Raw genomic sequence first — 26954 nt, 5'->3', positions numbered from 1 at the left:
TAAAATTGTTTGTTTTGTTTTCTGTTTTTTTTTAAAGTTGTGTTTCATAATGAACAAAGTGCCTAGGATGTGGTAGTCAATACTGCTAACTAGTCTATTAACGATCTCACAAATTAATTACAAAAAACACTTAAAAGTTGCGTATTTTAGTTTACTTTCTACCTCTCATTGGTCAATATTTGACTCTTTACAAGATATAAAGGAAATATTTGTCTTTGAAGAAACTTGTATTTAATTTATCTTAATTGGAAAAGGCACAGTATTTTACTTTCTTATAAAGTCTAAATTTTTACTGTAACCTATGATACTTAATCATCTTAGGTAATTTTTTTCTCTTTGGGTTTTTCAAATGATTGCTTTCCTCTCATATAAAGGATTTGCTTGGCTTAAGATGTATTTATCATAGAAACAACTAGGTTGTCCTCAACATTCAACGAGACTGAATCTTAATCTCCTGAGGTTTACTGTTGCGTTTCTAGCTTTTTATTTCTGTGATGTTGCAAAGAGCCAAGGATCAGGGCCAGTGAGCTAGTGCATCTGGTAAGACCCTTGCTGTGACAAGCTGAGTTCAATCACTGGGACCCACATGGTGGCAGGTGAGGACCAACTAGAAAATGCACGTGTGCACTGTGGCTTGTGTAGGTGTTTGTATGTGTGCGTGTATCCTCCATCCTCATGTATGTTAAGAAGAAAAGGCCAAGGACCCAAAGTTGTCTTAGGAGGTCATTTTTAGATATCTTAAGCCAAGTACTCTACCTTCTCTGGGCTTTTTTCTCACAAACTCTTGCCACTAACTTTTTTTTGTTTTTTTTTTTAAAAAAACAATTCATGGATCCCTGGAGCACAACACTATTGTTTTTTATTATTTGAAGTGAAAAATGAACATTTAAAGGAAGCTATAGCTCAGTGGTAGGGCGCTTACACCTATTATATTGGTATATATGATGCTTTGGGTGTAATCCCTAGTACCTCAAAATCCAAAGTAAACTTGTTAATCGAATATGTCAAGCTTGTATTACAATATAAAATAAGTGAATTTCAGTTCTGGTAATGATAGGTTAATACTGTTGTTCTCAACATAACCACTACAGTATAAAGTTTTTAGCATGTTTTCCATAAGCTATGCTGTAGTTTAATGCTCTAATACACAAATCAGCTTGTATTGTGAGGAAACCATACCCCTCAAAATTCTAAGTGTTTTCTTAGTGATTAGTTCTTGTTCTACATGGTTTTATGATTATACAGTGAAGTTCAGCAGAAAGTTTAGTGATTTAATTGTGGAGCCTTTATATATTAGTACATAAAAGATTTTAACTAATTACCAATCTGTACTCAGGTGTGTGTGTATTCATGAGTATAGGGATGCTTGCATATGTGTGTACATGTGGGAGGTCAGAGGTCAATGTTGGGTGTCTTCCTTTATTCCTCTTCACTTGTTTTATTTATTTTTGAGACAGGGTCTTTTACGAGCCTGGAGCTCACCAATTTTGCAAGACTGTCTAGCCAGTAAATCACAGGGATTCTTTTGTCTCTGCCTCCCTGGAGCTGGGATTATAGGCACATGCTTCTACCCCTAGCTTCTATGTGGGTACTGGGGATCTAAATCCAGGTCCTCATGCTCGGGCAGCAAGCACTTCATCAACGGAACCATTTCCCCAGAAAGACCCTTGACTTCCAGAGAAGTAACCTAGTTTCAAAAGGACAAACCTTGCTTTTTAATCATTGTAGTGCATGAGATATTAAGTATTTATGATGATATATGGGTTTTACAGTACTTTATTGGAGAGATGGTTGAGCAGTTAAGAGTATGCATTATTTTTGCAGAGGATCCAAGTTTGGTTCGCAGCTCTCACATCAGGCGTCTTACACCCCTCCAGCTCCAGGGTATTTGACTCCTCTTCTAGAATCTGTGCACACCTTAGTAGCATGTGTGCACAGTCTGCTACCATGTATATAAAGGTGATCTAGTGCAGTGTCTGACTGAGATGGCATGGAGGTCAGCAGGCTGTATACTACATTTGATATCCACCCAAAGGGTGGGTTCTGTTGAGTGGGAGCTAGAGAGGGAGAGTCTGGGGTAAACATTTGGGGGGGGGTGCCAGGTGGTGGTGTCACACACCTTTAATCCCAGCACCACTTAGGAGGCAGAGACAGGTGCAGCTCTGGGAGTTTGAGACCAGTCTGGTTTACAGAGTGTATTCCAGGACAGGCTCCCAAGCTACAGAGAAACCCTGACTCAAAAATCCAAACCAAACCAAACCAAAATAAAACATTCTGGGACATTTGGGTGATGATTTCATTTATAGCAAAAGGTGGGTGGGATCTGCTACCAGAAAGAGCAAAAAAGCATTAGGTCATTAACAATATTCACTCCCAGCTTTCTGTGCCAGAAAACAGGTATTTTATGTCTACAGTGTCGCTAGTGATCTATGGGCAAAAAGGCCTTTGTCCCCCAACATTCTTACTATTTACTATGTAAACAAAGTATTAAAAAATCAATCCTTTTCTCTTTTAATTTATCAAAAGTACTAGCAACGCATCTTTATTATAGAAAATAAATTCCAGGCTAGGGAGATAGCTCAGTCAGTAAAGGGCTTGGCTTGCAAGCAAGAGGGGCGAGTTCACTACCCAGAACCCATGTAAAGATCTGGGCATAATAGAGTGTGCTTGTAAGTCCCCTGGGCTACGGAGATGAGACAGGCAGATTGCTGGGGCTTGTGAATCAGCCACTGTAGCCAAATCCATGAGCACAAGCTAGTGAGAGGCTCTATTCACTTCATCTCACAGCAGAGGCAGGGCTAGAGAGATGGCTCAGAAGAGTGCTTATCTCTTTCATAGAGGGCCTAACTTTGGTTCTAAGTGGGGTAGCTCAGAACCACTTGTAACTCTAGCTCCAGGAGATCTGACACCTCTGACCTCTCATGCCATCAGCACTCATGCATGTACCACACACATCTACACAAAATTAAAATCTTCTAACAAGTAGAACTTAAACATTCAAAATAATGTACGTGGCTAGAGATTGGGGAATGACACCTGAGACTGACCTCTGGCTTCCATCTGCATTATGCACATGTGCCTGCAGTGGTCCTTCATGTGTGCCTGCACACACAACACACATATACACCAACACACCTACATACGGGCACAACTCCCTCGCGCACACACTCAACGTTTGCCATCGTAGCTCTTTTGGAATGCACAGGTATTTGGTATCAGGCATTCACATTGTCATATCTTAACCACCATTCATCATTTACAGAACTGAACCTCTAGAGCCATTCAGCTGTAACACCCCACTTTCTCCTGCCTCCAGCACCTGACAAATATTCATTTCCCAGGAGTTGGAGTTACAGATGGTTGTGAGCTGCCACGTGGGTGCTGGGAATTGAACTTGGGTCCTCTGTATGAACAACCAGTGCTCTTAATAACTGGGCAATCTCTCTAGCCCCAAGGTTCCCTTTTACATAACAAATACCACATTTTGTTTACTTACTCATGTGTCAAGGGACTCTTGGTTTATTTTCTTATAGCTTTGGGGTAATATGTTACTGTAAACATGGGTTCATAAATGCTTCAAGTCTTTAAGTTCTTAGAGGTGTACATGAAGTGCATCTATGTGGTAGTTTTGTTTGTGCTTTCATTTCTAGAAAACAGGTTTCTTAAAACAAATTTTAAGTAAAATGAGTTCATATTCCATTTCCTTGGATCTCCTATTTGGTAGAGCATAAATCAGACAATCCTGGGGTCTATGTTTGGTGTATGGTATGGCTGAAGGGCAGTGGGGTGGGTCAGAAGCCTAAGGTCTGCTGTCTAGAACCACCTGAGATTCCGCATCCTAGACTGTGCAGGGCCTTGGCTTCCCGGGTCTTGAAGATGCCTTTTGGCAGTATAGTTTGAGCAGAATGACTGAGAAGTCACAAGGAGGTGCTGATGGTCGCTGGGTTTCCCAGACATCACATGCCGTTAGAGAAGTGCTGAAGAACAGAACATGGACCTGACTCTCAGCTCAGTCATCAGGGTCTGACTTACTGCTCAGTCTATCACAAGTTCTCTGTGGTACCGTCTTTGCAGGTATCATAATAACATGTACTTCATAGGATTATTGGAGGGATGGAATGATGAAGGCGTCAGTCACAAACAATGCCACACCAGTTTGGAATTATGATTAATAGGGTGGTATTTATTTAAAGGGGAAAAAACTTACAGATCACCGTCTCAGACAACAGTCCTCTGCACAAACAGGAAGGGAGTCTAGTCGCCAGTGGTGCAGGAAGTGAAGAGAGAGAGGAGAGGGAAGTGGCCGCTTTTTTAAAGGGAGAGAGACACGCCCCAATGGGCTGGTATCTCAGCAGCTATAGGCTGGAGGAGCAGAAGGACCTCCTGCAACAGAATGAGTTAATATGTAAGTGCTTAAAATACCTGACATACAATTCTCAGTAAATGTTCGATAGTAATAGTATTAATTACTGTGAGTTACTATATGACTGTCCTTAGAGCCTTGGAAATGAGATGAATAGGATTACACTCTATACTGTATGTACTGAGTCGAAAAAGATGCATAGCAGAGGTCTAGGAAGATAGCTCACTTGTTAAAGGCTGAGGCTCATATGCACCCACTTGAAGTCAAGGTATGTAGCAGAAATGTAAAGAAATAAGATTTACTCTCAGATGAGGGCAGTAGGGTTAGGCTGTAACTCGATAAAACTTATTGAATATTAAAAAAACTGGGTGTGGTACCTCATACCTGTAACATCACGTTCAGGAGGCTGATGCAGGAAGATTGCCTTGAGCTGGAGGCCAGCCTGGGCTACCCAGTCACTACTAGGACAGCCTGGGTCACAGAGTGAGAACTTGTCTCAAATAACATCATCATCAACAAATGTCAATAGAAAATCAATATGCTTGACACACAGGAGTTGGCTACAGACTTTGTGTTGTCTCTCACAGGCCTTATCTACCCAAATACTCAGAAGACAGCCGCTCTTCCATGTACCTTATAATTTCATCCCAAAGGACAGATGCCTTTTTTCATATGAGTGCAGAATCAGATAGCACAGACATTTAACTCATGCAATCAACTGCTTGAATTCTCATTCAAATCCAGCAAGCTTCTGATTATAATAAATAGACAAGGGAAGACTGTGATTTAGTTGTGTGTATATCCAGATGCCAATCCCACTGGAAATCAATTTATCAGCTGTCTTTCTCTTGGGAGCTTTGTAAATCTGTTGACCCCCAACCTAAATCTATTCTTTGTGTATTGATTGCATAGGTAATTTGGGCCTCCAGAGCTGAGGGTCAGACTCTGAATCAGACTGAAGGTAGAGTCTTTCCATTCACCATTACTGGTTTCTTGGGTCACACCCCATGTCCTTTTTCAGATGTGTCACTGATTTAATATGTTGACTTATATTTTATTTATTTGGAATATTTGGTGGAAGTGATGTATTTTTTTTTCTGGGACAGAGTCTATGTAGCCCTGGCTATGCTAGAACTCTCTGTGTAGACCAGGCTGACCTTGACCTCACAAAGATCCACCTGCCTCTGCCTCTTGAGTCACCATGCCTGACTGGTAGGGATATTTTTAAAAATCACCATTGCCATTTTTCTGAAGAAAGCCCGACCATCTAAACCCCCTCTCTCCATCTCAGGGCCAGCCATGCATGTCCAGGAACCCACTGTGTGGTGAGTGAGTGAGACATGGCACTGTGTGGAGTCCACTCTTTGGAAAGGTTGCTTCGCGGTATGTTTTCTTTTCAGAGAATGCTTGCCTAGCAAGCACAAGGCCCTGATTCAACCCTGAATACCTGATAAATTGGGGTGTGGTGGTGCATATGCTATGGAAGTAGACTCTCAGCCCCTGGCGCTATTCTTATAATAATCAGAAATGCCAAATTTGTTATGTTGGTGTCTTTTTTCCTCAAACATAACATTCCAATTTGTGAACATAGGATTTCATAATTTAATGATAAATGTCAACACATTTTTAAATAATAATCACTGTATACTTATAGTAAAATTATATTCAATTACCTTGATCAAAATCTGTAGGCTAAATATATAATTTTTAAAAAATTTATTCATGTTTATTTTAATCACAATTTAAATTTCTATTCCTAAGACATTTTTTTCTTTCTTATCTCCTCCTTCCTCCTCATGCAATGTTATGGGATTTAATGTTAATATTAGCATATTACCTTATTAGGGTAGCATGACTTTATATAGAGATTTTATAGAGTCAGTCATGACTCTATACATAAAAATGTAATAGAAATTTGCATTTGAATCCACTTTTTCTATAGTATGTATTTACATATTTCCATAGGAGAAATGGAGCAGCAAATGTGGATTTTAATAAGCAAGTGATTTTATTTAAGTGGCTCAAACGGTTAATCAAAGAAAAGTTCTTAAAAGAAGCATGTTTTGAAGAATTTAAGAGAAGGTACAAATATATATTGGCAAAGAAGAAGAGGTCAGAAAAAAGGAAAGGAATGTACTTACATTTTGCATTGGGGAGCTTTAATAGAAAGGGATAATAGTAACATACAACCAAAGCTATCCCATGGAGGGTGGGTGGCTCAGCAGGCACCCGTCCAGAGTGGATAAGGGATGTTGTGGAATAAATGATTGGTGAATTTATTGAGATGGAGAGTCAGCTGTGCTACCTACATTTTGAGTGGATATTATGTTATATATCACAGGAGAAAGAGAAGAAAGAGAAGGTGTGAGAAAGGGTGAGGAAGGGAAGGAGGGAGGGAGATGTAGATTGAGACTGCGCTTTTACTTCCGGGCCACCCAGACCCAGATAATCACACAAAACCTATATTAATTGCAATACTTTTTGGCCAATAGCTTAAGCATATTCCTAGCTAGCTCTTACATCTTAAATTAACCCATTTCTATTGCTCTATGTATCACCACTAGGTTGTGGCCTATTGGTAAGTCTTGGTTTCTTTCTCCTTTGGCAGCTACATGGTGTCACCCTGACACCACCTTCTTTATTCCTGAATTCAGTTTAGTTCTCTACACAGCCCCCCCACCTACTTCCGTTCTGCCCTGCCATAGGCCAAAGCAGCTTATTTATTAACCAGTGGTAATAAAACATAATCATATCAAACAGAGGGGAACCCCACACCAGGGAGAAGGAGACAGAGAAAGAGAGAGAGAGAGAGAGAGAGAGAGAGAGAGAGAGAGAGAGAGAGAGAACTTGATTGATTTAGAGCACCCTACAGGAAATTGCTATCTTATATTTTTGGTTGTGAGCCTAGCCTTTAACAGCTGAGCCATCCCTCCAGGCCAGGAAATTGCTATCTTGATGAGCTAAGGAAATAACCTTAGGAGTCATCAAGAGTGGTGTGGAGTTTGGTGTGGTACATGATGGAGATCGTCTGTGGCGACTCTCACACATCACCTTGCTTTATAGTCTCAGGAGGGAGAGCTCTGAGTCAGAAAGATCAAACTAAATAACTGGCTAGGTTTAAAAAAAATCAATTTTTGTAGCAATATGTAATCAATTTGTAGAAGAGCTTTTACTCACACAAAACAATTTTGAATCACTTTACAAAATTATGGGCTGCCTAAAAATCTTCTGACCACATCAACAATCAATGGAAAATCACTGTTTGACCCCGACACAGCATTTGATGTCGGCAACATTGGGTACCCTCTAATTTTATAGAGTATTTTTATGCTGAAACCAGTTCAGGAAGTTATTTTGTCCATGTCCTTTTTTTAAGGATGATGTGGGTTGACTAGAGTAGAGACACTCCTTTTCTGCCTCAAAACATTTATTTTGGGGCTGGGAAGAGGACTCAGCAGTTAACAGCACTGATGGTTTACTTCCCAGCACTCACATAGCAGCTTACAACCACCTGTAACTCCAGTCTTGGGATCTGATGTCCTCTTCTGGCCTCCAAGGACACTACATGATGTAAGACATACATTAAGGCAAAATAACCATATACATACACAATAGAATAATAATATAAAAGCATTTATTTTGTTACTTTTACTTCCAGAAAGAGACAAAATTGCTTATGTCAACATTTTGGATTATGTTAAAATAGTATCCTTATAGTAGTTGTTACAGTAGATAATCAGGTGTTTTACTTTTATTACATCAGTTTATCCCCATCTCAGTTAGACCTAGAAGGGAGAATGTCCAAATTTTTTATCTGTCTACTAAACCCTTTAGCAAATGTTTGGCTTGATAACAAAGTTTATTTCTTCCATTTCTTTTTGTTCTCTTCATTTTCCTCTTTGTTGCTTCCAGACCCGTTTGTGGCTTCCAGCACCTCCACTGGCCTGGCCAAGGGAGGTTTTCTAAGGTCTTTGACCTCAACTGATGACAGTTGAGGCATATTCAAGTGTCTTAGCACATTCCTGGGTTTCTGTGTGTTTTGACCCACATGGATCGGCGGTAGATCCCTGTAAGGTACCAGCATGAAAAGAACAGGAGTCCTGGGGTTCTGGCACAGGAAGGGCTGTCCAGGATAAGCATTGTTTAAGGGGTGATTTTCAAAAGCTGCCTGAACTTTTCTGTTCTGATTCTCTTTTCGCTGGCTCTGAAGAACTTCGATAAAACAAGGCTTGACTCCCGTTATGGAGTCTATTTCGTAAGCATTGTATCTGTCAGCCAGTATTCTCCCAGCTGTGAAAGGCTGGAGAACCGTTGATCCCGACACACCACTAACAAAATTGTCGAGAATAGAATGCCAAATGCCACCGCTTATTGGACTCAAAGTGACCTGGGGCCATAAGCTGGCCAGGCTCCGAAGAGCCTCACGGTTCCATGTCGCAGTAGGAAATTGGTTCTCGGTATGATAGAGCTGAGAGAAGAAAATACTAAGAGTGACATCTGGACACATCATCAGGAAGTTGTACATTTTTCTGATGCAGCAGTGGTTAGCCTCATTACAAGGGGAGTGGCTGGAATACAGAATGACATGTCTGATGTTGCTGTTATGAGATATGACTGAGTCAAGGTAGCCGTTCCTCTCAAATAGCATTGATTCTGGGTGGTTGTGATTCCCAGTGCAGTTGCTAGCATGACCCTTTTGTATCAGGTTCCCAAAGGAACTTCTCAGCTCATAAAATGTGAGGTGTTTTGCTTGAGGGTATGTTGACCATGGGAATCCAAAAATCTGCTGAAATTCTGTGTAGGGAACTCTTGCTTCTTCTCCTGTCCGAATGTGGTAAGGGCAGTTAGTGCAATCTAGAGAGAAGCTTAGCCAGTAATAAGGTTTGACAATGGTTCCACCATGTGTTAGATACTCCTCATACAGTGGCTCCATTGCTCATTTTATTGTCTTCTAGTTGCAGAGCTAAACAAGAAAGAGAAGTTAGACATAAAATGGTAAGAGGAAGACCTGAATGCATAGATTTCCTAAGCCCTAGATTCCCAGCATTGTCGCACCGTTGCTATAAGGCACATGGGAGCCTAAAGGTGAGGTATATGAATGGATTACAGGGCTCAAGATTCATTTCTCCTCATTGAGCTTCTTACAGGTGGTGCTAAGGGAGATAAAAGAGAAATGCAGAATACAGCTTTACCTGTTTCATGGATTCCCTGTCTGTAGAGCAAATGCATTAACAGTAAGGACTAGAAACTTGACCATCTCTATTCAGGGCTGAACTGCTCTGCCTCCCAGCTTAGAGGACTTTCGTAAGTCCTTTAGCCTCTGGAGCCACAGCTTCCCTGTCTGCCAAGATTATCATGTGACATACTCATAAGGTTGTCTTGGGATTGAATAATATCATATATAATAATATATAATAAATATCAAATGCTTTACTATGTGCCAGACATGAGTGACTCAACCAAAATTAGCGCTTAGTGGCAACAGTACAAGTCCCATATCATCTTGGCGACCCCTACTTGTGAAAACCCAAAGAAATAAGTAGGCTTTCGTTTTGTTTGTGGTTTCTTCCCTTTACTCTTCTCTGAATGTGGCGGTTCCTAGGGTGTTCAATCCCAAATGTTGAGATCCTTAAGCAATAGCCATTCTTTTAAAAATATTTCTCAAATTATTATTATTATTTTACCGAGGGCATTATAATGTAGTTCTTAAGGCATTTTAAACTATTGCATAAGTATCATGTGTTTCTTGTAGAGAATAATTGCATGCACTGATACAGAAAAGAAAAAGCCCACCAGTTTGTGTTCACTTATATTACATTTACTGGTTATAGGTTTGATCTTCCAGTCTCTCTCTCTCTCTCTCTCTTCTGTATTCTACAGGTCATGATTTATAACCTTATTTCACTTGTAGTGTACCATAGCATTTTCCTCTGGTAGTAAAATTACTTCAGAAAGCAATATTTATGGTTACTTAGAATTTTACCGTATAACTATAAAATTCAAGTTTTGCCTCTTTTAAATATTAACAGCATCTTGATGAATATTTTTATAAGTAAATCGTTTCTGTATCTGGTTCATCTTATTACTAAGTCATAGTATTAGGCTTGATTTTGTCAAGTTGTTTCCTAGGAAGACTAATCTTACTGCGTCCTAGCAGTCACTATCAGCTTGCAGACTTGAGAAGTGTGTCTTGGTGTCATTTGGTTGTTGTGATGTATACCTTTTCTATTCTTAGTAAGCCTGAATGCATATTTCGCTTGCTTATTGGTCTATAACTCTTATGTTTCCATGAACTATTCTTGATCCCTTATCTTCATTTATACCTGATGCTTTTCTTATTGATTTGCAAGAGCTCTTATGCATCAAGAATCTTCTGTTTGTTGTTTATTTAGATTTCTCAGTGGTTAGGGTTACTTACTGCTTTTCCAGAGTACCTAGGATCTACCAGTTCCTAACATCCACATGGTGGCTCATAACTGTAAAACCAGCTCCAGGGTGTTTAATGCCCTCCTCTGGCTTCTTTGGGCACCAGGTACACATGTGGTACACACACACACACACACACACACACACACACATACATAACACCTGTATACCAAATGGAAAGAAACAAATCTTTAAAATATTTTAGAGCTGGCAGGCAGATCTCTGTTTAAGGCCAGCCTGGTCTACAGAGCAAGTTCCAGGACAGCCAGGGCCACACAGAAAAACCCTGTGTTGAAAAACAAAGCATATATGTGTGTGTGTCTTTGTGTGTGTGTGTGTGTGTGTGTGTGTGTGTGTGTGTGTGTATATAAATTATTTATATAGTTTCTTGATTATTTTTGTGTTTTATTTTTAATTTATTTTTCTTCTATTACACAGGGTTACATAAGGTCATTTTCATGCAAGCATATAATATACTTTGAGCATTCCCCCAATGCTGTTATTTGATTGCACCAAATTCTACATTTTCATATGGCGAGTCTTTGCTGTGTGATTAATTTTTGTATTCAGGGAAGGTTTTTTCATTAAGCATGATTGGAAAGTCCTCGTACTTTCTCTAGCACTTATCTATTGATTGACTGGTCACATTACTGGAGAAGTGCTGCTATTGAACTCTATACGCGACCTTTTTTCAGAATCTAGTTTTATGGGGGATAAAGGTATGAGACAAAAATCTCCTGTAGCCCTGAGTGGCCTTAAAGTTTATTGTAGCCAAGAATGACCTTGAATTCCTGAGCCCCCTGCCTCTGCTTCCCTGGTGCTGTAATTATAGTTATTCACCACCATTCCAGGCCCCACTTAAGAAAAAAATTTAATACAGAGTATCATTAAATGGTCCCTGTTGTCCTTGAACTTAATATTTGTGTCCCAGGCTAGCTTTGAATTTGGAACCCTCTTGCCTAGCCTCCTGAGTGGTAGAGATTATAGACACACCACAGATGAAGCTTATTGTTATTGTTTTGTTGTTTACATGTAACCCTGCCCACAAAGAAAAAACAGGTAAAGGAGAAAATACAGGAAACTCATCATCTCAATCAAAATGCATTTTTCACTTAGACTTTGAAAAGTGAAAAATATATTTGCTTTAATGGCTTCACAGCATAGTCGTTTATTATTGTGTCTCCTATGGAAACATTTTAATGCTGTGTTTTCTCAGTTATTTTTTTCTCTCTGTTATATGTGTATACATGTGTGTCAGTGTGTACTCAACTGGCTTGCTCCTACAAAGGCCAGAGATTGGCTTCATATATTTTTCTTCATTGACCTTAATCTTATTTATTTATTTAGAGACAGGGTCTTTTCCCTGCTCCTAGACCTTGATGTTTCTACACCTTCTGCTGGGTTGGCTACCCAAAAGCCTCAGGGATCTGACTGTTTTTGCCTTCTGCCAAGCTCCGGGTTCATGCCTCCATGTCTGACTTTATACATAACTCTTGGGAATCCAAACTTACGGTCTCAGACTTTCATATCACTTTACCTTCTCCAGAAATCTGACTTCACAGTTCAGATACACTCTGACACTGCTTTATTTGACCAGATGAAATCTCTGGATTTCCTATGAGAATTTTGTCCTGAGTGGAAAATATTTTCAAAGCCTCAGGCTAGCTGAGGGTGAAGTATGGCTTTGTTAATGCTGCCATTATCCAAAGGCTAACACTCCTTCTGGCACCACAGACTTTGGATTGTAGTTTTTGTTTGTTTGTGTTGACTAGGTAGCTCTGGTTGACCTGAAACCAGCTGTATAGACCAGGCTGGCTTTGAACCTGCAGAGGTCCGCCTGCTTCCTGAGTGTGGGGAGTAAAGGTCTGCGCCACACCTGGCCTGCTCTGAAGTTACTTTAATCCACAGGACTGGATGTTTGCTTTAGTTTCCTTTTTAGGACTGCGTTTTCCTGATGCAACAGAATTCCTGCCCTTTAAGGTTCCCTAGTCTGGTTCTAATTCTTGGCAGAGGACAGAGCTCTTGGAACCTAAGACTGTTTACTGCTAATCCTGCATGTCAGTCCACCTGCTAGCAAAGCTTAAGACTAAGCCTAAATTTGTACACTTAAGTATTGTGTGGGTCCCTACTGAGTGACATCTAGTTCACTGCTCCAGTTACAATCCCAACCCACCAGAGAAAAATCTGTGGCACAGTACAAGGGAAAAAAAAGAAAGCCTAAAGCATGGTTTCGTGTTCTGTATAACAAACATGGATCAGAAAGCCAAGCAGGCGGCCTCGGGAGATGGCTTGCTGGGCAAATGAGAGGACTGGGGAATTTGGCTCTCCAGAACACACATAAAAGCACGGCAGCTCATTTGTAATCCTGAAGCCTGCGGGAGACAAGAGGGAGAATCCTGGAGCAAGATGGTTATCCAGATTAGCCAAAATGGCAGGCTCCAGGTTCAGTAGAAGAGCCTGTCTCCAAAAAATAAAGGTGGAGCGCAACTGAGCAAGACATAGAGGTCAGCCCCAGGCCGCCACACTCTTGGGGTGAAGTACAATTGAGGAAGACATAGAGGCCAGCCCCAGGCCACTACATTCTTGGGGTGAAGTACAATTGAGGAATACATAGAGGCCAGCCCCAGGCTGCCACACTCTTGGACAGGCAGATGCGGCAGATGCATACATGCCCTCCAGCATATAGCCACACAACATGAACAGGGATAAACACACACATGCCACAACGATACACATAGACTTAAAAAGAACAGACTGGAAGGAACAGTGACACCATCAGCAACTGGAAGATAAACTGATACAGATGATTCTTTTTCTCCTTTATGTATCAGTGTTTTTTTCCATAAATGATATGGAAAAATACCAACAAGGCCTTTTCTGCCTTCATTATCCTTCTTAAGCTGGTGTGAGGAAGTAAGTATATAGCTACCTATAAATGCCCTTAGGAGAGCAGGAGGTCTTTAGTCTTTCTTCTTTGAGACAGGGTTTCTCTGCCTAACAGTCCTGGTTGACCTGGAACTCTCTTTGTAGATCAGGCTGGCCACAGACTCACGAGATTCACCTGCCTCAGCCTCCCACGTGCTGGGATTTAAGGTGTGGGCCACCACCACCTGGCTAAGGTCTTTAGTCTCTTTTACAAAAGAAGCAGCAACATGGAAGCTCCTGAGTATTTTCCCAAACATACGGTTATTTCTACCCCTCTCTTGCCCGTGTTTCAATCTTAGCCAGACACAATGCATTAGTATCTAAAGGCAATTTTAGTGACCGATGGCTTTGATAAAAACGAGTGAGCTCTGGAATTTTGTTCTTGTTAATGGCTTCAGTGACAGCTATCTGTCCTTTCACCAGCCTGAAGGAAAGAGCCCCATTTCCGTTAAGCTTTTATAGAACTCAAGATTGATCATATGAATTTGTTATTGATTACACATTACTAATATCAATAATTTTTGTTATCTGTCTCTTTGTTCTTTCCTATCTGGGGCTAGTGACTGGCTCGCAAGCCAAGTGGGTTTGAACTTGTGTTAGCACTGCTTGGTCCTCCCCCCACTGCCTTGTTTGTGCTTGGGGCACGTATGTTGCCATGTGGGGAGCAGATTTGCTGGTAGCGAGCATGAGAGATGTGGGGAGCCCAGCCTGCTGGAGGACTCTTCCTCTCACATCCAGTGGCTAGTGGCCCTGGACCGTGGCCATGGGAGGACAGACTTCCTTGGTTTAACATAAACGAACCACACTGTGAGGAGGGTCTGCTCTCCTTTCAGCCAGCCAGGCTCTAGCGACTGGTGCTGAGGCACAGTTCGCAGTGGAGTAATTGGAGAATGGAGTTTGCCCTTCCCAATCTGTGCGCAATCTGCTCGGAGCTAAAAACAAATGTTAGCGGTTATAATTACCACGGCTTTGTCTCCAGGCTTGGATCACACTCCAGGTGTCAGAGGCACTGGTCCATCTTGGTTTCCTCCGTGAAGTCCCATGCCCTGCTTCACATAGATTCAGAGGGCATTTGTGTCATAAAGAGTCTCCTCTGATACCATATCAGGACTCTTTTGCAGTTTCTATTAGTTCCTTGAATTTTTCTGGCCCAAGTTAGTCCTTGCTGAGGTGGGGCTGCCTCTAAGAACACTGTTGAATTGGTGCCATGGTAACGTTTGGAAAGTAGCTACTGCTAGGATACGGCTCTGACACTTATTACTTTATTTGCATAGCAAACCACCTGTTCCAAAGATGAAAATATACATGTCTGCTTGCTTATTCCAGTCTGCATAGAAGGGCGAAATCTAACTGTTTAAGTGAATGTGTTGAATTTTTTTCTCCCTGTGACTGTAAGAATAAAATCTAAGGTCCTCTTTTCAGCCCTCTCTCTCACATCTAGAATAGCTGTGGCAGGCTCACCTTGTGAACAAGATTTGGGGGTTCTGTTATTTGTGCAGGTGCTAGAGGCCACTCCTTGAGAGGTCTGCCTTTCTGTGACATTAAACTGACTTGACATCTTTGGAAAGACAGCCAGTTTGGACAAATGGACCCACACTCCACAAAAGGATCCCCCTTTTTTTTGTAACATAAGAAAAGATTTATATGTATGAGAATTTTGCCCTGCTTGTTTGTGTATGTACCATGTACATGCAGTATCTGAGGAAGCCAGAAGGGTGAGTTTGAACTCCTGGAACTACAGTTACACACCATTGTGAGCCTCCATATGGATGCTGCGAATAAAACCTAGGTCTTTTGCAGGAGCAGCAAGTGCTTTTAACCGCTAAGCCATTTCCCTAGCCCCAAAGAGGAGTTCTTGATTCTGTCTGAATGAGTTATGGAAATTCTTCTAAGATGCTCCCTGGGAAACTTGCTCCTTGTGTGTGTGGCTCCTTCATTTCAAGACAAGCTTTGCCCTTTCTCTCCGTATCCTTCTTCACTTTCTCCCTGGCCTCCGCTTACCCCCTTGGCATCTCTCAGACACAAGGGGTCATTGTGACCCATTGCAATCTTTCCCCTTGTTCTTTCCCAGGCTACTTGAATGAGTAAGTGGCGATCTTGTGTGTATTTCTGCTGGTTACTGCTAATAGCTTTAGAGCATAGGTACTAACTCCTCAGGGAGAGGGAAGAGGCCCCTTCTGCCTCTTGTATTGGTGTCATTTGTGACATTCTTCCATTGTCAGACTTTGGTGGCCACTACCAGCAGCCCTCTCTCAGCCATGGGCTCCTTGGGTTCTGTGCTTTCTGAGGGTCTCTGATGCACTCCTCGATCCTCAGCAAGCGCTATCCAGTTACTTTCCCTGCCTGGCGTCCTGGGCACATGTGCTGCTGCACCTCATCCTACCCTACATTTTGCCCTGCTTGTTTTTGCTTTTGTGTTCCGAGCAGCTCCTCACTGAATGAGTTTACAAACAACTGGAAGTTCATTCTCATAGCTCATCCTCTGCTTAACTCTAATAAATGGTACCCACTATACAATATTACTTAAAAAAAAAGCCGGGCGATGGTGGCGCACGCCTTTAATCCCAGCACTCGGGAGGCAGAGGCAGGCGGATCTCTGTGAGTTCGAGACCAGCTTGGTCTACAGAGCTAGTTCCAGGACAGGCTCCAAAGCCACAGAGAAACCCTGTCTCAAAAAACCAAAAAAAAAAAAATAAATAAATAAATAAAAAAAAAACAACCTGTGCTTGGTGGCATATGCCTTTAATCCAGAACTTGGAGAGCAGGTGGAGTATGGCAGATCTCTGTGAACTGGAGGTCAACCTTGTAGCAAGTTCCGTGCTAGCCAGGGCTACAGAGTGAGACCTTATCTCAAAAAATTACTTTAAAAAGTGATATTTAAGAAAGCTATTAGAATGTTTATATAATAAAAAAGTATTAGCTGTGCAAGAGGCTCAGTCGAGGTAGGAAAAGGAGGTAACACGCCCCACGGTCTCTGTACAGTCGTCCCATGTGTGTCATTGCCTTCAGGGTTGGTTGTTTTACACAGTAATCACATCCTAGAGCCTTGTAATACCAATCAGTTATGTATTAGGGTGGTTTTAGGAAGTTCAACTATATTAAAAATATATATTAAAATTCTAATTATCACATAATGATGGAACATACTTATATGTAATGATCAGGCAAATTGAAATAACCATCACTTCAAGTCTTTATTATTTCTTTGTGTTGGGAAATTCGAAATCCCCACACAATTTTGCAACACACAATTAATTGCTGCTAACTATGGTTAACTGTGCTGTGCTATAGAACACTAGAGATCGGCCCTTTCATCTAACTGTACCCCATCCTTTGTCAGCCCTCACCATGTGCCTTTCCTTGCAGTCCCCAGACTATGGGGACTCCAATTTTACAATCTCCTAAACCTTGACATGTGAAAACATAAAATATGTGACTTTTTGTGTGAGTTATTTAACATTCTATCCTCCAATTCTACTTTTACTGCAAAGGTGCCCCCCCCCCCCGCTTCCCCACTTTCCCCTCCCCTGCAGGAGTGTGAGTGTCATGGTACCTGTGCGCAGATCAGAGGAGGACTTTGGGTGTGGGTCCTGGCTGTCTACCTTGAGATAGGGCCTCACTTGCTCACTGCTGCTATCACTAGGCTTGCGACCTGTGATTCCCCTGCCTCTGCCTCCGATGTGCAGTGGACACCTACCAGAAGGGAGAAGCTTCTTTCTTAGCCCAGCTGCTCTGTCTAATCTTCATCCTGATGAACTGTGTGTGTTATCTACATAAAAATGAAATATGTAATTGGAATGAAGATTATAAAACCTACATTTACAAAGACCTTTACTCAGCTGAATACATCAGTCAGTGATCTGGCAGTCTGATTTGGGATATAGCCAAGATGGCCATGGTTGCTAAAGGCTGCGTAGGATCTATTGCTCTTTTTGGGTGAAAGAAGTAATTTATATTTCTATCGCTTGCGTTATTAACTTTTATTTGAGCACACTGCCTAACTAATGACACGATCTGTTCTGTGTTGCAGCCTGGTCGACACTGTCAATGTTCAGATATATGGAATAGTAGGAAGTTACCTGGACACTGAGCCCAGATTTAAAAGGCAGGTCTGAAGTGAGGAAGGGCAGCGGGCAGTAGGCTTTGGGGAGCTAGCTCTCCAGGTATTTTAGTGAGAAAGGTAGAAAGGAAGTGTTGGCCTGGAAGGAAAGAAAGACCGAAGAGCGTGGGAAGACAGGTGGAACAGGCCGATAATCGAGGATCAGGAGGAGTTCAGGGCTATCATTAACTACGTAGGGAGTTCTAGGACAACCTGGGCTACATGAGCCATCTCAGGAGAGGATGGAAGTGGGGGCAAAAGGTGGATCTTCTAGTTTGGGTTTGTAGATAAAATGGCCACAAGGTGGCAGCACACTCCAAACAGCAGGAACTGGTTTGCCAGCCTTTTCTTAAGCCAGTTTAGAATTCTTCTGTGTAGACTTCCCCCACTGCCAAGGAAACAAGGGCACAGGCTCAGGATTACAGGGAAGGAAAGTGTAGGGAAAGGCGCCACTGGGACCTCTGCATGGTAAGCTCCAAGGAAGGCTGCATACTGCAGGACTCACTTCCAATTCTAACCATAAATAAATACTACAAGTAGATCTAAATACTATCATTCTTTAAAAATTTATTAAAAATTATTTTATGAAAGAATAAAATGGCAAATAAACATAAGCCCATTTTTCTACAATGAAATAGTCTATACTTTTTAAAAAAATAGCGCTTATTAAACATAAACAGAATACTTGTAAGTTTTTGTGTTTTCCTGGCTCTGAGAGTTGAATCCACAGCCTTCAGTGTGCTAGGTGACCACTCTGCATGGGAGCCACGTTCCCAGCCCTGAGTTTGCCTTTGTTGTTGTGCTTTTGTTATAGCCGAGAAAAGGTCACCAGTGTGGTAAAGATTACATCCCAGGTTTCTTCCAGGTAGTTTCCAGTCTTGGTTAGATCTTTAATCCATTTTAAGATGATTTTTTTTGTGTGTGTGTGTTTAGTGTGGGACAAAGCTCCAGTTTCAGCCTCTAGCTATGGCATCCAGTTTCCCAGCAGTGTTTGTTGGTGAGAGTGTTGCTTCCCACTGTATTGCTGGAGCACCCTCACTAAAACTCATCTGACCATGTAGGCCTACGTTTATCTGTATGCTGTTTTGTTGGTGTATATGTCTGCCATTGTGCAAATACAAGCAGAATAAGGAAAAGATTTTCTCTGTAGAAGAACAGAAAAAGGGGTGGAACTATAAAAATGATACACAACGCTTATTGAAGGTATGTACACAGGCACGTAACAGTGAGACTCTCACGTGTTCAAACCCCACGGAGTAGAAATATGTATGTTCTCAAAGGATGTGTGTGTGGATGTGCTCGCAGGCGTGTGCAAGGTGTGTGCATGTGCATGACATGATGAGTGTGTGGCAGACGGGACAGTTGGTTTGATGACAGCCGGTTCCAGCCTTTCACTTGCTTTCTGGCCGTTTCTGCTGCTGTGCTGCTCAGGAGCTGCTGCACGGGTCTCCTGTCTCCAGCTCTCATCTCAGAATAGGAATGTGGGATTACAGGTGTGGAGCACTGCATCTGGCTTTTACATGGGTTCTGGGAATTGAACTGGCTCTGCCTGCTTGCTCGGCTAGCAGTTTTATCCTCTGTGATATCTCTCTGACCCATACATTGTATATTTACTGTACCGGGTACACACATTTTATAAACACTTTGTATTAATATGTTCATTTTCGAAATCTTTATTTTGACCAACCAATTTGCTTTGTTGTTTAATATATGTTGAATTGGTGCCAACCTTAGTTGGAGAATATAGCTAACTTGCTCTCATAATTTTGGTTAAAAGCATCATAACAAAGAAAATCAATCTGAGGAAGTATGTTGGTGGGCACACAGGAAGAAATTTTAGAGCAATCTTATGAGTTAAGGATACCAATTTTAAACATCTCTTTGAAATAAACAGAGGTGTGTTTTCAAAATTCATCACCAATTCTTAATCCATGGCCTATTCTAACAGTCTATCCCAATCACATAAATTGAATTTAAATAATATCTTAATAAAAGGAATGGCTATGTTTTTGCAATTCTCCTGTGCATGGGTCCTTTATTGTAGAGAATATGATTTTGCAACATGACAAAAAATATTTTTTAAAATCCTGGTATTTATTTTGTCTTTTCATCTGCTGCTGAAAAACAAGTCTTAGTTTCTGTTTCCTGCTTCCTTGGAAATGTTAACATTATTATTCTACTGAAGATTTTATACATATAGGGAAATCTTGCTGTCTTTGAAAAGTTAGAAAGACAGGTATAGTAATACATGCCTTTAATTCCAGCACTCGGGAGCCAGAGGCATGCAGATCTCTGTGAGTTTGAGGCCAGTCTAGTCTACATAGTGAATTCTAGGATATCCAGGGCTACATAGTAAGACTGTCTTGAAAAAGCAGAAAGCAAAAACAAAACAAAACAACAAAACCAGCTTATAGCTGATAGAGGACTTTCCTCGTGTTCAAGGCCCTGGATGTGATCCTATGCTTTGTCTCCCAGCCTCCAAGCCCAGAAAAACAAACAATGACCTAGGGCCTGAGATATCCATCTGTACTGATACCAAAAAGTACTGACAACCATCTCCCTATGCCCTACGGAATATTTCCCATAGATAATCATTATACCATAACATTAAAATCACAACTGTTTATCGTCAGCTTTGTTGAGATATAGTTAATACATAATAAGATGCCCTATATTAAATATATAGTTTAATGAATTTATGTCATCATAAAAACACAGGGCATTTTTACCCACTCTAAATTTCCTCTTCCCCATCAGTCACCCTCCCTCATGGCTCTAGATAAATATGTATTTGTTATTGCTATTGATGAGATTTGGCTTCTTGGTTCACAGCGAGCTCCATCTTGATAACCCTGCTGTACAGAGAATGTTGAAAGGATCACAGGGAGATTTTCTCCAGACAGCCAGCTTGACACCGTCCTGTGGCAGCACATGCTGTGCCAGTTTATCTTGTGGTTATGGTTGACAGGCAGTGTGGGAGTGGGGAAAGGGCCAGCCTCTCCAGAGAGAAGCTGCATATCACTAGCTCCAGAAGGGATTAAAATTCAAAACTTGAAGTATTATTTCTACACAATCACTTTCATGTCTTTCTTTGTAAAGTTAAAAAAAAATTGAGTTGAACTGTTGTAAGTTAAGAGACTGTAAATGGAGCCATACAGCCTGTGGCTCTGATTTCCTTTGCTTATTGAGATCCCTGGTGTGATGTGTGTATCACATCGCTTTTAATAATGAGTCTTTTAGAGTGGTCTGAGTTTCATGACAAAATTGAGAATTCCCATAATTCCCATACACTTTTGGGGTGGACATGGGCACCTCCCTCATTATCAACATCCCACAACATAGCGCTGTATTTGTGAAGAGTCATGAGGCTCTCTCGACAGTTACCACCCCAGACTCACTGTTTACCTGAGCGTCCAGTGTGGTGTTTTCTGCAAGTGTGTGCTGGTATTTATCTGCTATTGGATGCCATGCATGGTTTCACAGCTCTCAGCATTTTTCTGTGCTCTTCTTGTGCAGCCTGCCTTCCTCTAAACACTGCTAACCACCACTGTCAGGGCAAACAGCCCTCATACTTTTACTGTCTTGGAGTTCTTTTCCCTTTTTAGAATGTTCCGTAGTTGGGATCTTACTGTAGGTCTCCAGATGGCTTCTTTCAATGTCTTTGAGGTTCCACATGTCTCTTCTTGTTTGTGCTAAATAATAACATGCTATCCTAATTCCCCAGTTTGTCCATTCTTCTACAGAAGGACATCTCTGATGCTTCCAGTTCAGGGTAGCTTTTAGTAAAGCTGCTCTAAACTTCCTTATGCAGGCTTTTGAGGATGAAAGTTTTCAGTTCTTAGGTAAACGCTGAGGAGCACGGCTGCTGGCCCATGTGGAAAGCTGTTTAATTTAATATGTAATTACCATGTCATCTCCCTAGCTGAACTTTTCTACAGGCGTCCAACACTGAACATGAGCTCTTGTTCCACATCCTCCCAGTATTTGATGTCAGTGGTTTGGATTTTGCATGTCTTAATAGATGCTTTCCTGTGAAAGTCCCTACTGTCAGAGGATGGTGGCCATTTGCCCACATGCTCCTTGAATCCGTGTATCTTCTAGAGTGAGAATCTGTTTGGATTTTGTGCTCATTTTAAGTCTTGGGCTGTTTGTTTTCTTAACTATTATGTTTTAAGAGTTCTTCATATTTTGTGAATAACAGCCTTTTGTTTTACATGTCTTGCTCATATTTTTTTCCTATTCTTTGTCTTGTATTCTTATTCCCTTGGCATTGACTTTCATAGATCAGAAGTTTTAAGTTTCATTGATATCTAACTTACCAATTTTTTTTTTTTATGGATTGTGCCATTGATGTTGTATCTATAACATTCTCATTGTACCCAGGGTTACCTACATGTTACCCTGTGTTGTCTTCTTGGAATGTCATAGTTTTGTATCTTATACTGAGTTCTGTGATATGCTTAAGATCTTTGTGTAGATGCATTTGTTTAGGTGCACCACTGGGCAGTGGTGGCACACGCCTTTAATCTGAGCATACTCGGGAAGTAGAGGCAAGCAGATCTGTGTGAGTTTGAGACCAGCCTGGTCTACAGAGCTAGCTTGAGGACAGCTAGAGCTGTTTCACAGAGAAACATTGTCTCGAAAAAACAAAAAACAAACAAACAAAAAAGCTGATAGTTAGTTTCAGTACTATTTGTTGGTAAGACCATCTGTGGTAGTCTGAATAGATATGTCCCCCATAGACTCATGTGTTTGAATGCCCATAGGGAGTGGCATTATTAGGAGGTGTGGTCTTGTTGGAGTAGGTGTGGTCTTGTTAGAAGTGTGTCACTGTGGAGCAGGGGCTTTGAGGTCTCATATACTCAAGTCACACCTAGTGAAACAGACTGTTTCCTGTTGCCTGCAAGTCAAGATGTATTAACTCCAGTTCCATGTCTGTCAGCATGCCACCCACTAAGACAATAATGGACTAAACCTCTGAAACTAAGTCAGCCTCAATTAAATGTTTTTCTTTATCAGAGATTCTGTGGTCATGGTGTTTTTTTTACAGCAATAGAAACCCTAGCTAAGACACCATCTGTAACATGAGGGCCTGCTTGTTGGGGTTTCTCTCCTGCCCAGTTCCCACAGCCGGTAAGGCCCAAAGAATATCACAGAGAGGTCTCCATAAGTTATAAACTGATTGGCCCATTAGCTCAGCTTCTTGTTAACTCTTATAACTTATATTAATCCATTATTTTAGTATATGTTAACCACATGGCTCAGTACCTTTTACAGCAGGGCAGGTCACATCCTGCTTCTTCGGTGTCTGGACAGGACTGCGGAGGAATGGGCTTCCTCCTTCCCAGAATTCTCCTGTTCTCATCGACCTGCCTCTACTTCCTGTCTGGTTGTCCTGCCTATACTTCCTGACTGGCTACTGGCCAATCAGCATTTATTTAAAACATGACAGAATACAGATTGTCCCGCACCAACCATCTTTGCTCCATTTACTGCTTGTTTCAAATAGAACCTGGAATTCCCAGCATCTCCATTATCAATGCACAGATTTCCTACTGTGTTGTTATTGCCATAAGAGAAATGAAGAAATAGCATCAAACATGGTGATTTGTGCCTGAAAGTTAGAGGGGGTGGGGCCAACACTCCTCGGGCTGACATGTGAAGAATTTGTTTAACTCATTCTTTTTCAGGAAGCTGTAGGGCACCCAACAGGCCTTTTTGTGTGACAGCATTCAGACTACTGGCCATCTTCTCAGCAGTCTCTGGAGTCAGAGGAGGCTTTTGCTTGCCTTTGACAAGTGTGTCAATAGTAGCGTCCTTGGACAGTAAGAGTTGTCTCAGGTAGTCTCTGAAATGGGCTAGAAATACATCTATTTTTAGCCAGCACAGCTGCCATATGCTCTCCCATGCCTTTTGCCCTGCAGGATCAAAAAGCCCAGGTATATGGCTGTCTCCCAGTCCTCGCTGTGACTGTGGTCATTGAAATCAGCTGGTGCGGAGGGGATGGCCCTGTTGTATGGGGAGCCATGTCTGATCAGCAGTGTCACTGCCCACAACAGTGCACTGTTTGCATTCCTGAGATAGTTTGTATTCATTTCAGATATTTCAAATTTGCCGCTGACCTCAGCAACTCTACAGCAGGTTTCCAAGTTGGAGAGTGTCAGTCCTCTGACTTCTTTTATGCCTTTTGACACAGAGTGGTTATTCCGTCTTTTGATTTTCCACCCAAACTTTAACAGTTTATTTTGTGTATTTATGGTGTGCACTGTGAGATCAGAGGACAACTTGCAGGAGTCAGTTCTCTCCTCCTTCTTCTACATAGGTCCAGGGAATGAAACTCAGGCTGTCCTGTTTGCTGGCAAGTACCTATACTTGCAGGGCTCTTCCTGTCCTCCATACAGACCTTTGAGTGAGTTTGCCAAAATTTGTAAATTTTATGGAGTCTACAGAGCAAGCTGGGAAGAACTGACACCTGACAATACTAGACAGATATTATTACTCACGCACATAAAATGCTTCACCATTTAGTTTTCCACATATAGATCTTGTGTAAACTCTGTCAGATTTGGATATAGCTATTTCATTCTCAGGGAAGCTAATATACGTGGTGATACATTTTTGTTTTTAATTTCTGCTTTTTCATTGCTGATATATTAGGGGACAGAGTGACTTTAGCATATTAGCTTTGTTTCCTTTAACCTGTGCATCCCTTGCTATTTCAGAAGGTTTTTTTTAATTATTGGAGATTTTACACAGAGATAGTTATGTTCCTGTACTGACTGGTTTTATGTCAGTTGACACAAGCTAGAGTCACCAGAGAGGAAGGAGCTTCAGTTGAAAAAGTCCTTCCATAATATCTGTCTGTAAGGCATTTTCTTAATTAGGGATCAATGTGGGAGGTTCCAACCCATTGTAGGTGGCGCCATCCTTGGGCTGATGGTCCTGGGTTCTATAAGAAAGCAGACTGAGCAAGCTATGATGAACAAACGTATAAGTAATTCTCGCCATGGTCTCTGCATCAGCTGCTGTCTCCAGGCTCCAGCCCTGCTTGAGTTTCGGTCCTGACTTCCTTCAGTGATGGACTATAATGTAGACGTGTAACCAAAGAAACCTTTTCCTCCCCAGCTTGTTTTGGTTATGGTGTTTTATCCCAGCAATATAAACTCTAACTAAGACAGTTACCTATAAACAAAGACTATTTTCTTTTTTTTCCCCATTCTTAATACTTTCTATATTTTTTACTTGTGATTGCTGCATTAGCTGGGATTTCCAATACCGTCCTGAAGAGCAGTGGCGAGGGCAGACATCTGATCTTAGTGGGAATGCTTCCAGTTTCTCACCATTAAGTATGATAGTAACTGTAGGATTCTGTAGAGCAGTGGTCCTCAACCTTCGTAAGGATGCAACCCTTTAATACAGTTTCTCATGGTGTGACCCCCCACCATAAAATTATTTTCGTTGCTACTTCATAATGTAAATATCTAATGTGTAGGATATTTGATATGTGACCCTTGTGAAAAGGCCATCAAACCCCAAAGGGGTCATAACCCACAGGTCGAGAATCAATTCTGTGGATTTCTTTTTTAAATCAAGTTGAGGAAGTTCCTTTTTTTTATAAATAATTGTTTTTAGGTTTAATTTATGCATATGAGTGTTTTGCCTGCAAGTATCTATGTATCCCATATTCATGGTGCCCACTGAGGTCAGAAGAGGAGGGCATCAGGTCCCCTGGAACTGGAGCAGTGGATGGCTATGAGCTGGGACTCAAATCCAAGTCCTCCACATGAATAAGAAAGTTCTCTTAACCACTGAGCCATCTCTCCAGCCCTACTTTCTTTTAAATTTAAATCATGAATGTGTAGTGTTAGATTTTGCAACATGTTTTTTATTACTTTTTTAAATTTTTTTTATTATTTATTAAAGATTTCCGTCTCTTCCCCGCCACTGCCTCCCATATCCCTCCCCCTCCCCCAGTCAACTCCCCTCTCTCATCATCCCTAAGAGCAGACCAGGTTCTCTGCCCTATGGGGAGTCCAAGGACCTCCCACCTCCTTCCAGGTCTAGTAAGGTGAAAATCCAAACAGCCTAGGCTCCCACAAAGCCAGTACGTGCAGTAGGATCAAAACCCAGTGCCATTGTTCTTAACTTTTCAGCAGTCCTCATTGTCCGCTATGTTCAGCGAGTCCGGTTTTATCCCAGGCTTTTCCAGACCCGGGCCAGCTGGCCTTGGTGAGTTCCCGTAGAACATCCCCATTCTCTCAGTGTGTGGGTGCACCCCTCACGGTCCTGAGTTCCTTGCTCGTGCTCTCTCTCCTTCTGCTCCTGATTTGGACCTTGGGGTTGTAGTCCGGTGCTCCAATGTGGGACTCTGTCTCTGTCTCCTTTCATCGCCTGATGAAGGTTAATATCCAGGAGGATGACTATATGTTTTTCTTTGGGTTCACCTTCTTATTTAGCTTCTCTAGGATCACGAATTATAGGTTCAATGTCCTTTATTTATGGCTAGAAACCAAGTATGAGTGAGTACATCCCATGTTCCTCTTTTTGGGTCTGGCTTACCTCACTCAGGATAGTGTTTTCTATTTCCATCCATTTGCATGCAAAATTCAAGAAGTCATTGTTTTTTCCTGCTGAGTAGTACTCTAATATGTATATATTCCATACTTTCTTCATCCATTCTATCATTGAAGGGCATCTAGGTTGTTTCCAGGTTCTGACTATTACAAACAATGCTGCTATGAACATCGTAGAGCATATACTTTTGTTGTATGATAGGGCATCTCTTGGGTATATTCCCATGAGTGGTATTGCTGGGTCCAGGGGTAGGTTGATCCCGAATTTCCTGAGAAACTGCCACACTGCTTTCCAAAGTGGTTGCACAAGTTTGCATTCCCACTAGCAATGGATGAGTATACCCCTTTCTCCACAACCTCTCCAGCAAAGGCTATCATTGGTGTTTTTTATTTTAGCCATTCTGACAGGTATAAGATGGTATCTTAAAGTTGTCTTGATTTGCATTTCCCTGATCGCTAAGGAAGTTGAGCATGACCTTAAGTGTCTTTTGGCCATTTGAACTTCTTCTGTTGAGAATTCTCTGTTTAGCTCAGTGCCCCATTTTATAATTGGGTTGATTAGCCTTTT

At 41.5% G+C, this 26954-nt stretch overlaps 2 protein-coding genes across 5 annotated transcripts in view; one reads left to right on the top strand and one right to left on the bottom strand.

Annotated features, from left to right (window-relative positions):
• Positions 1–26954, top strand: part of Rgl1 (ral guanine nucleotide dissociation stimulator like 1) — a 273124-nt gene that overhangs the window by 2136 nt on the left and 244034 nt on the right. The gene's annotated exons all lie outside the window — the stretch shown is intronic.
• Positions 8019–14894, bottom strand: Apobec4 (apolipoprotein B mRNA editing enzyme catalytic polypeptide like 4). The gene is made up of 2 exons (XM_005363862.3): positions 14677–14894; positions 8019–9326 (listed from the first exon to the last, which is right to left on the bottom strand). Exon 2 carries the CDS (start codon positions 9294–9296, stop codon positions 8223–8225), a length of 1074 nt encoding a protein of 357 aa, XP_005363919.1. The 5' UTR covers positions 9297–9326; positions 14677–14894; the 3' UTR covers positions 8019–8222.

This window comes from Microtus ochrogaster (genome assembly GCF_000317375.1).
Source record: "Microtus ochrogaster isolate Prairie Vole_2 chromosome 6 unlocalized genomic scaffold, MicOch1.0 chr6_random_2, whole genome shotgun sequence".
In the NCBI taxonomy this organism is placed as follows: Eukaryota; Metazoa; Chordata; class Mammalia; order Rodentia; family Cricetidae; genus Microtus; species Microtus ochrogaster.
This window is presented reverse-complemented; position numbering and strand designations above follow the sequence as displayed.

Excerpts from the sequence above, each read along its gene's own strand:
- Apobec4 (XM_005363862.3), bottom strand. The coding sequence starts at position 9,296 with ATGGAGCCACTGTATGAGGAGTATCTAACACATGGTGGAACCATTGTC.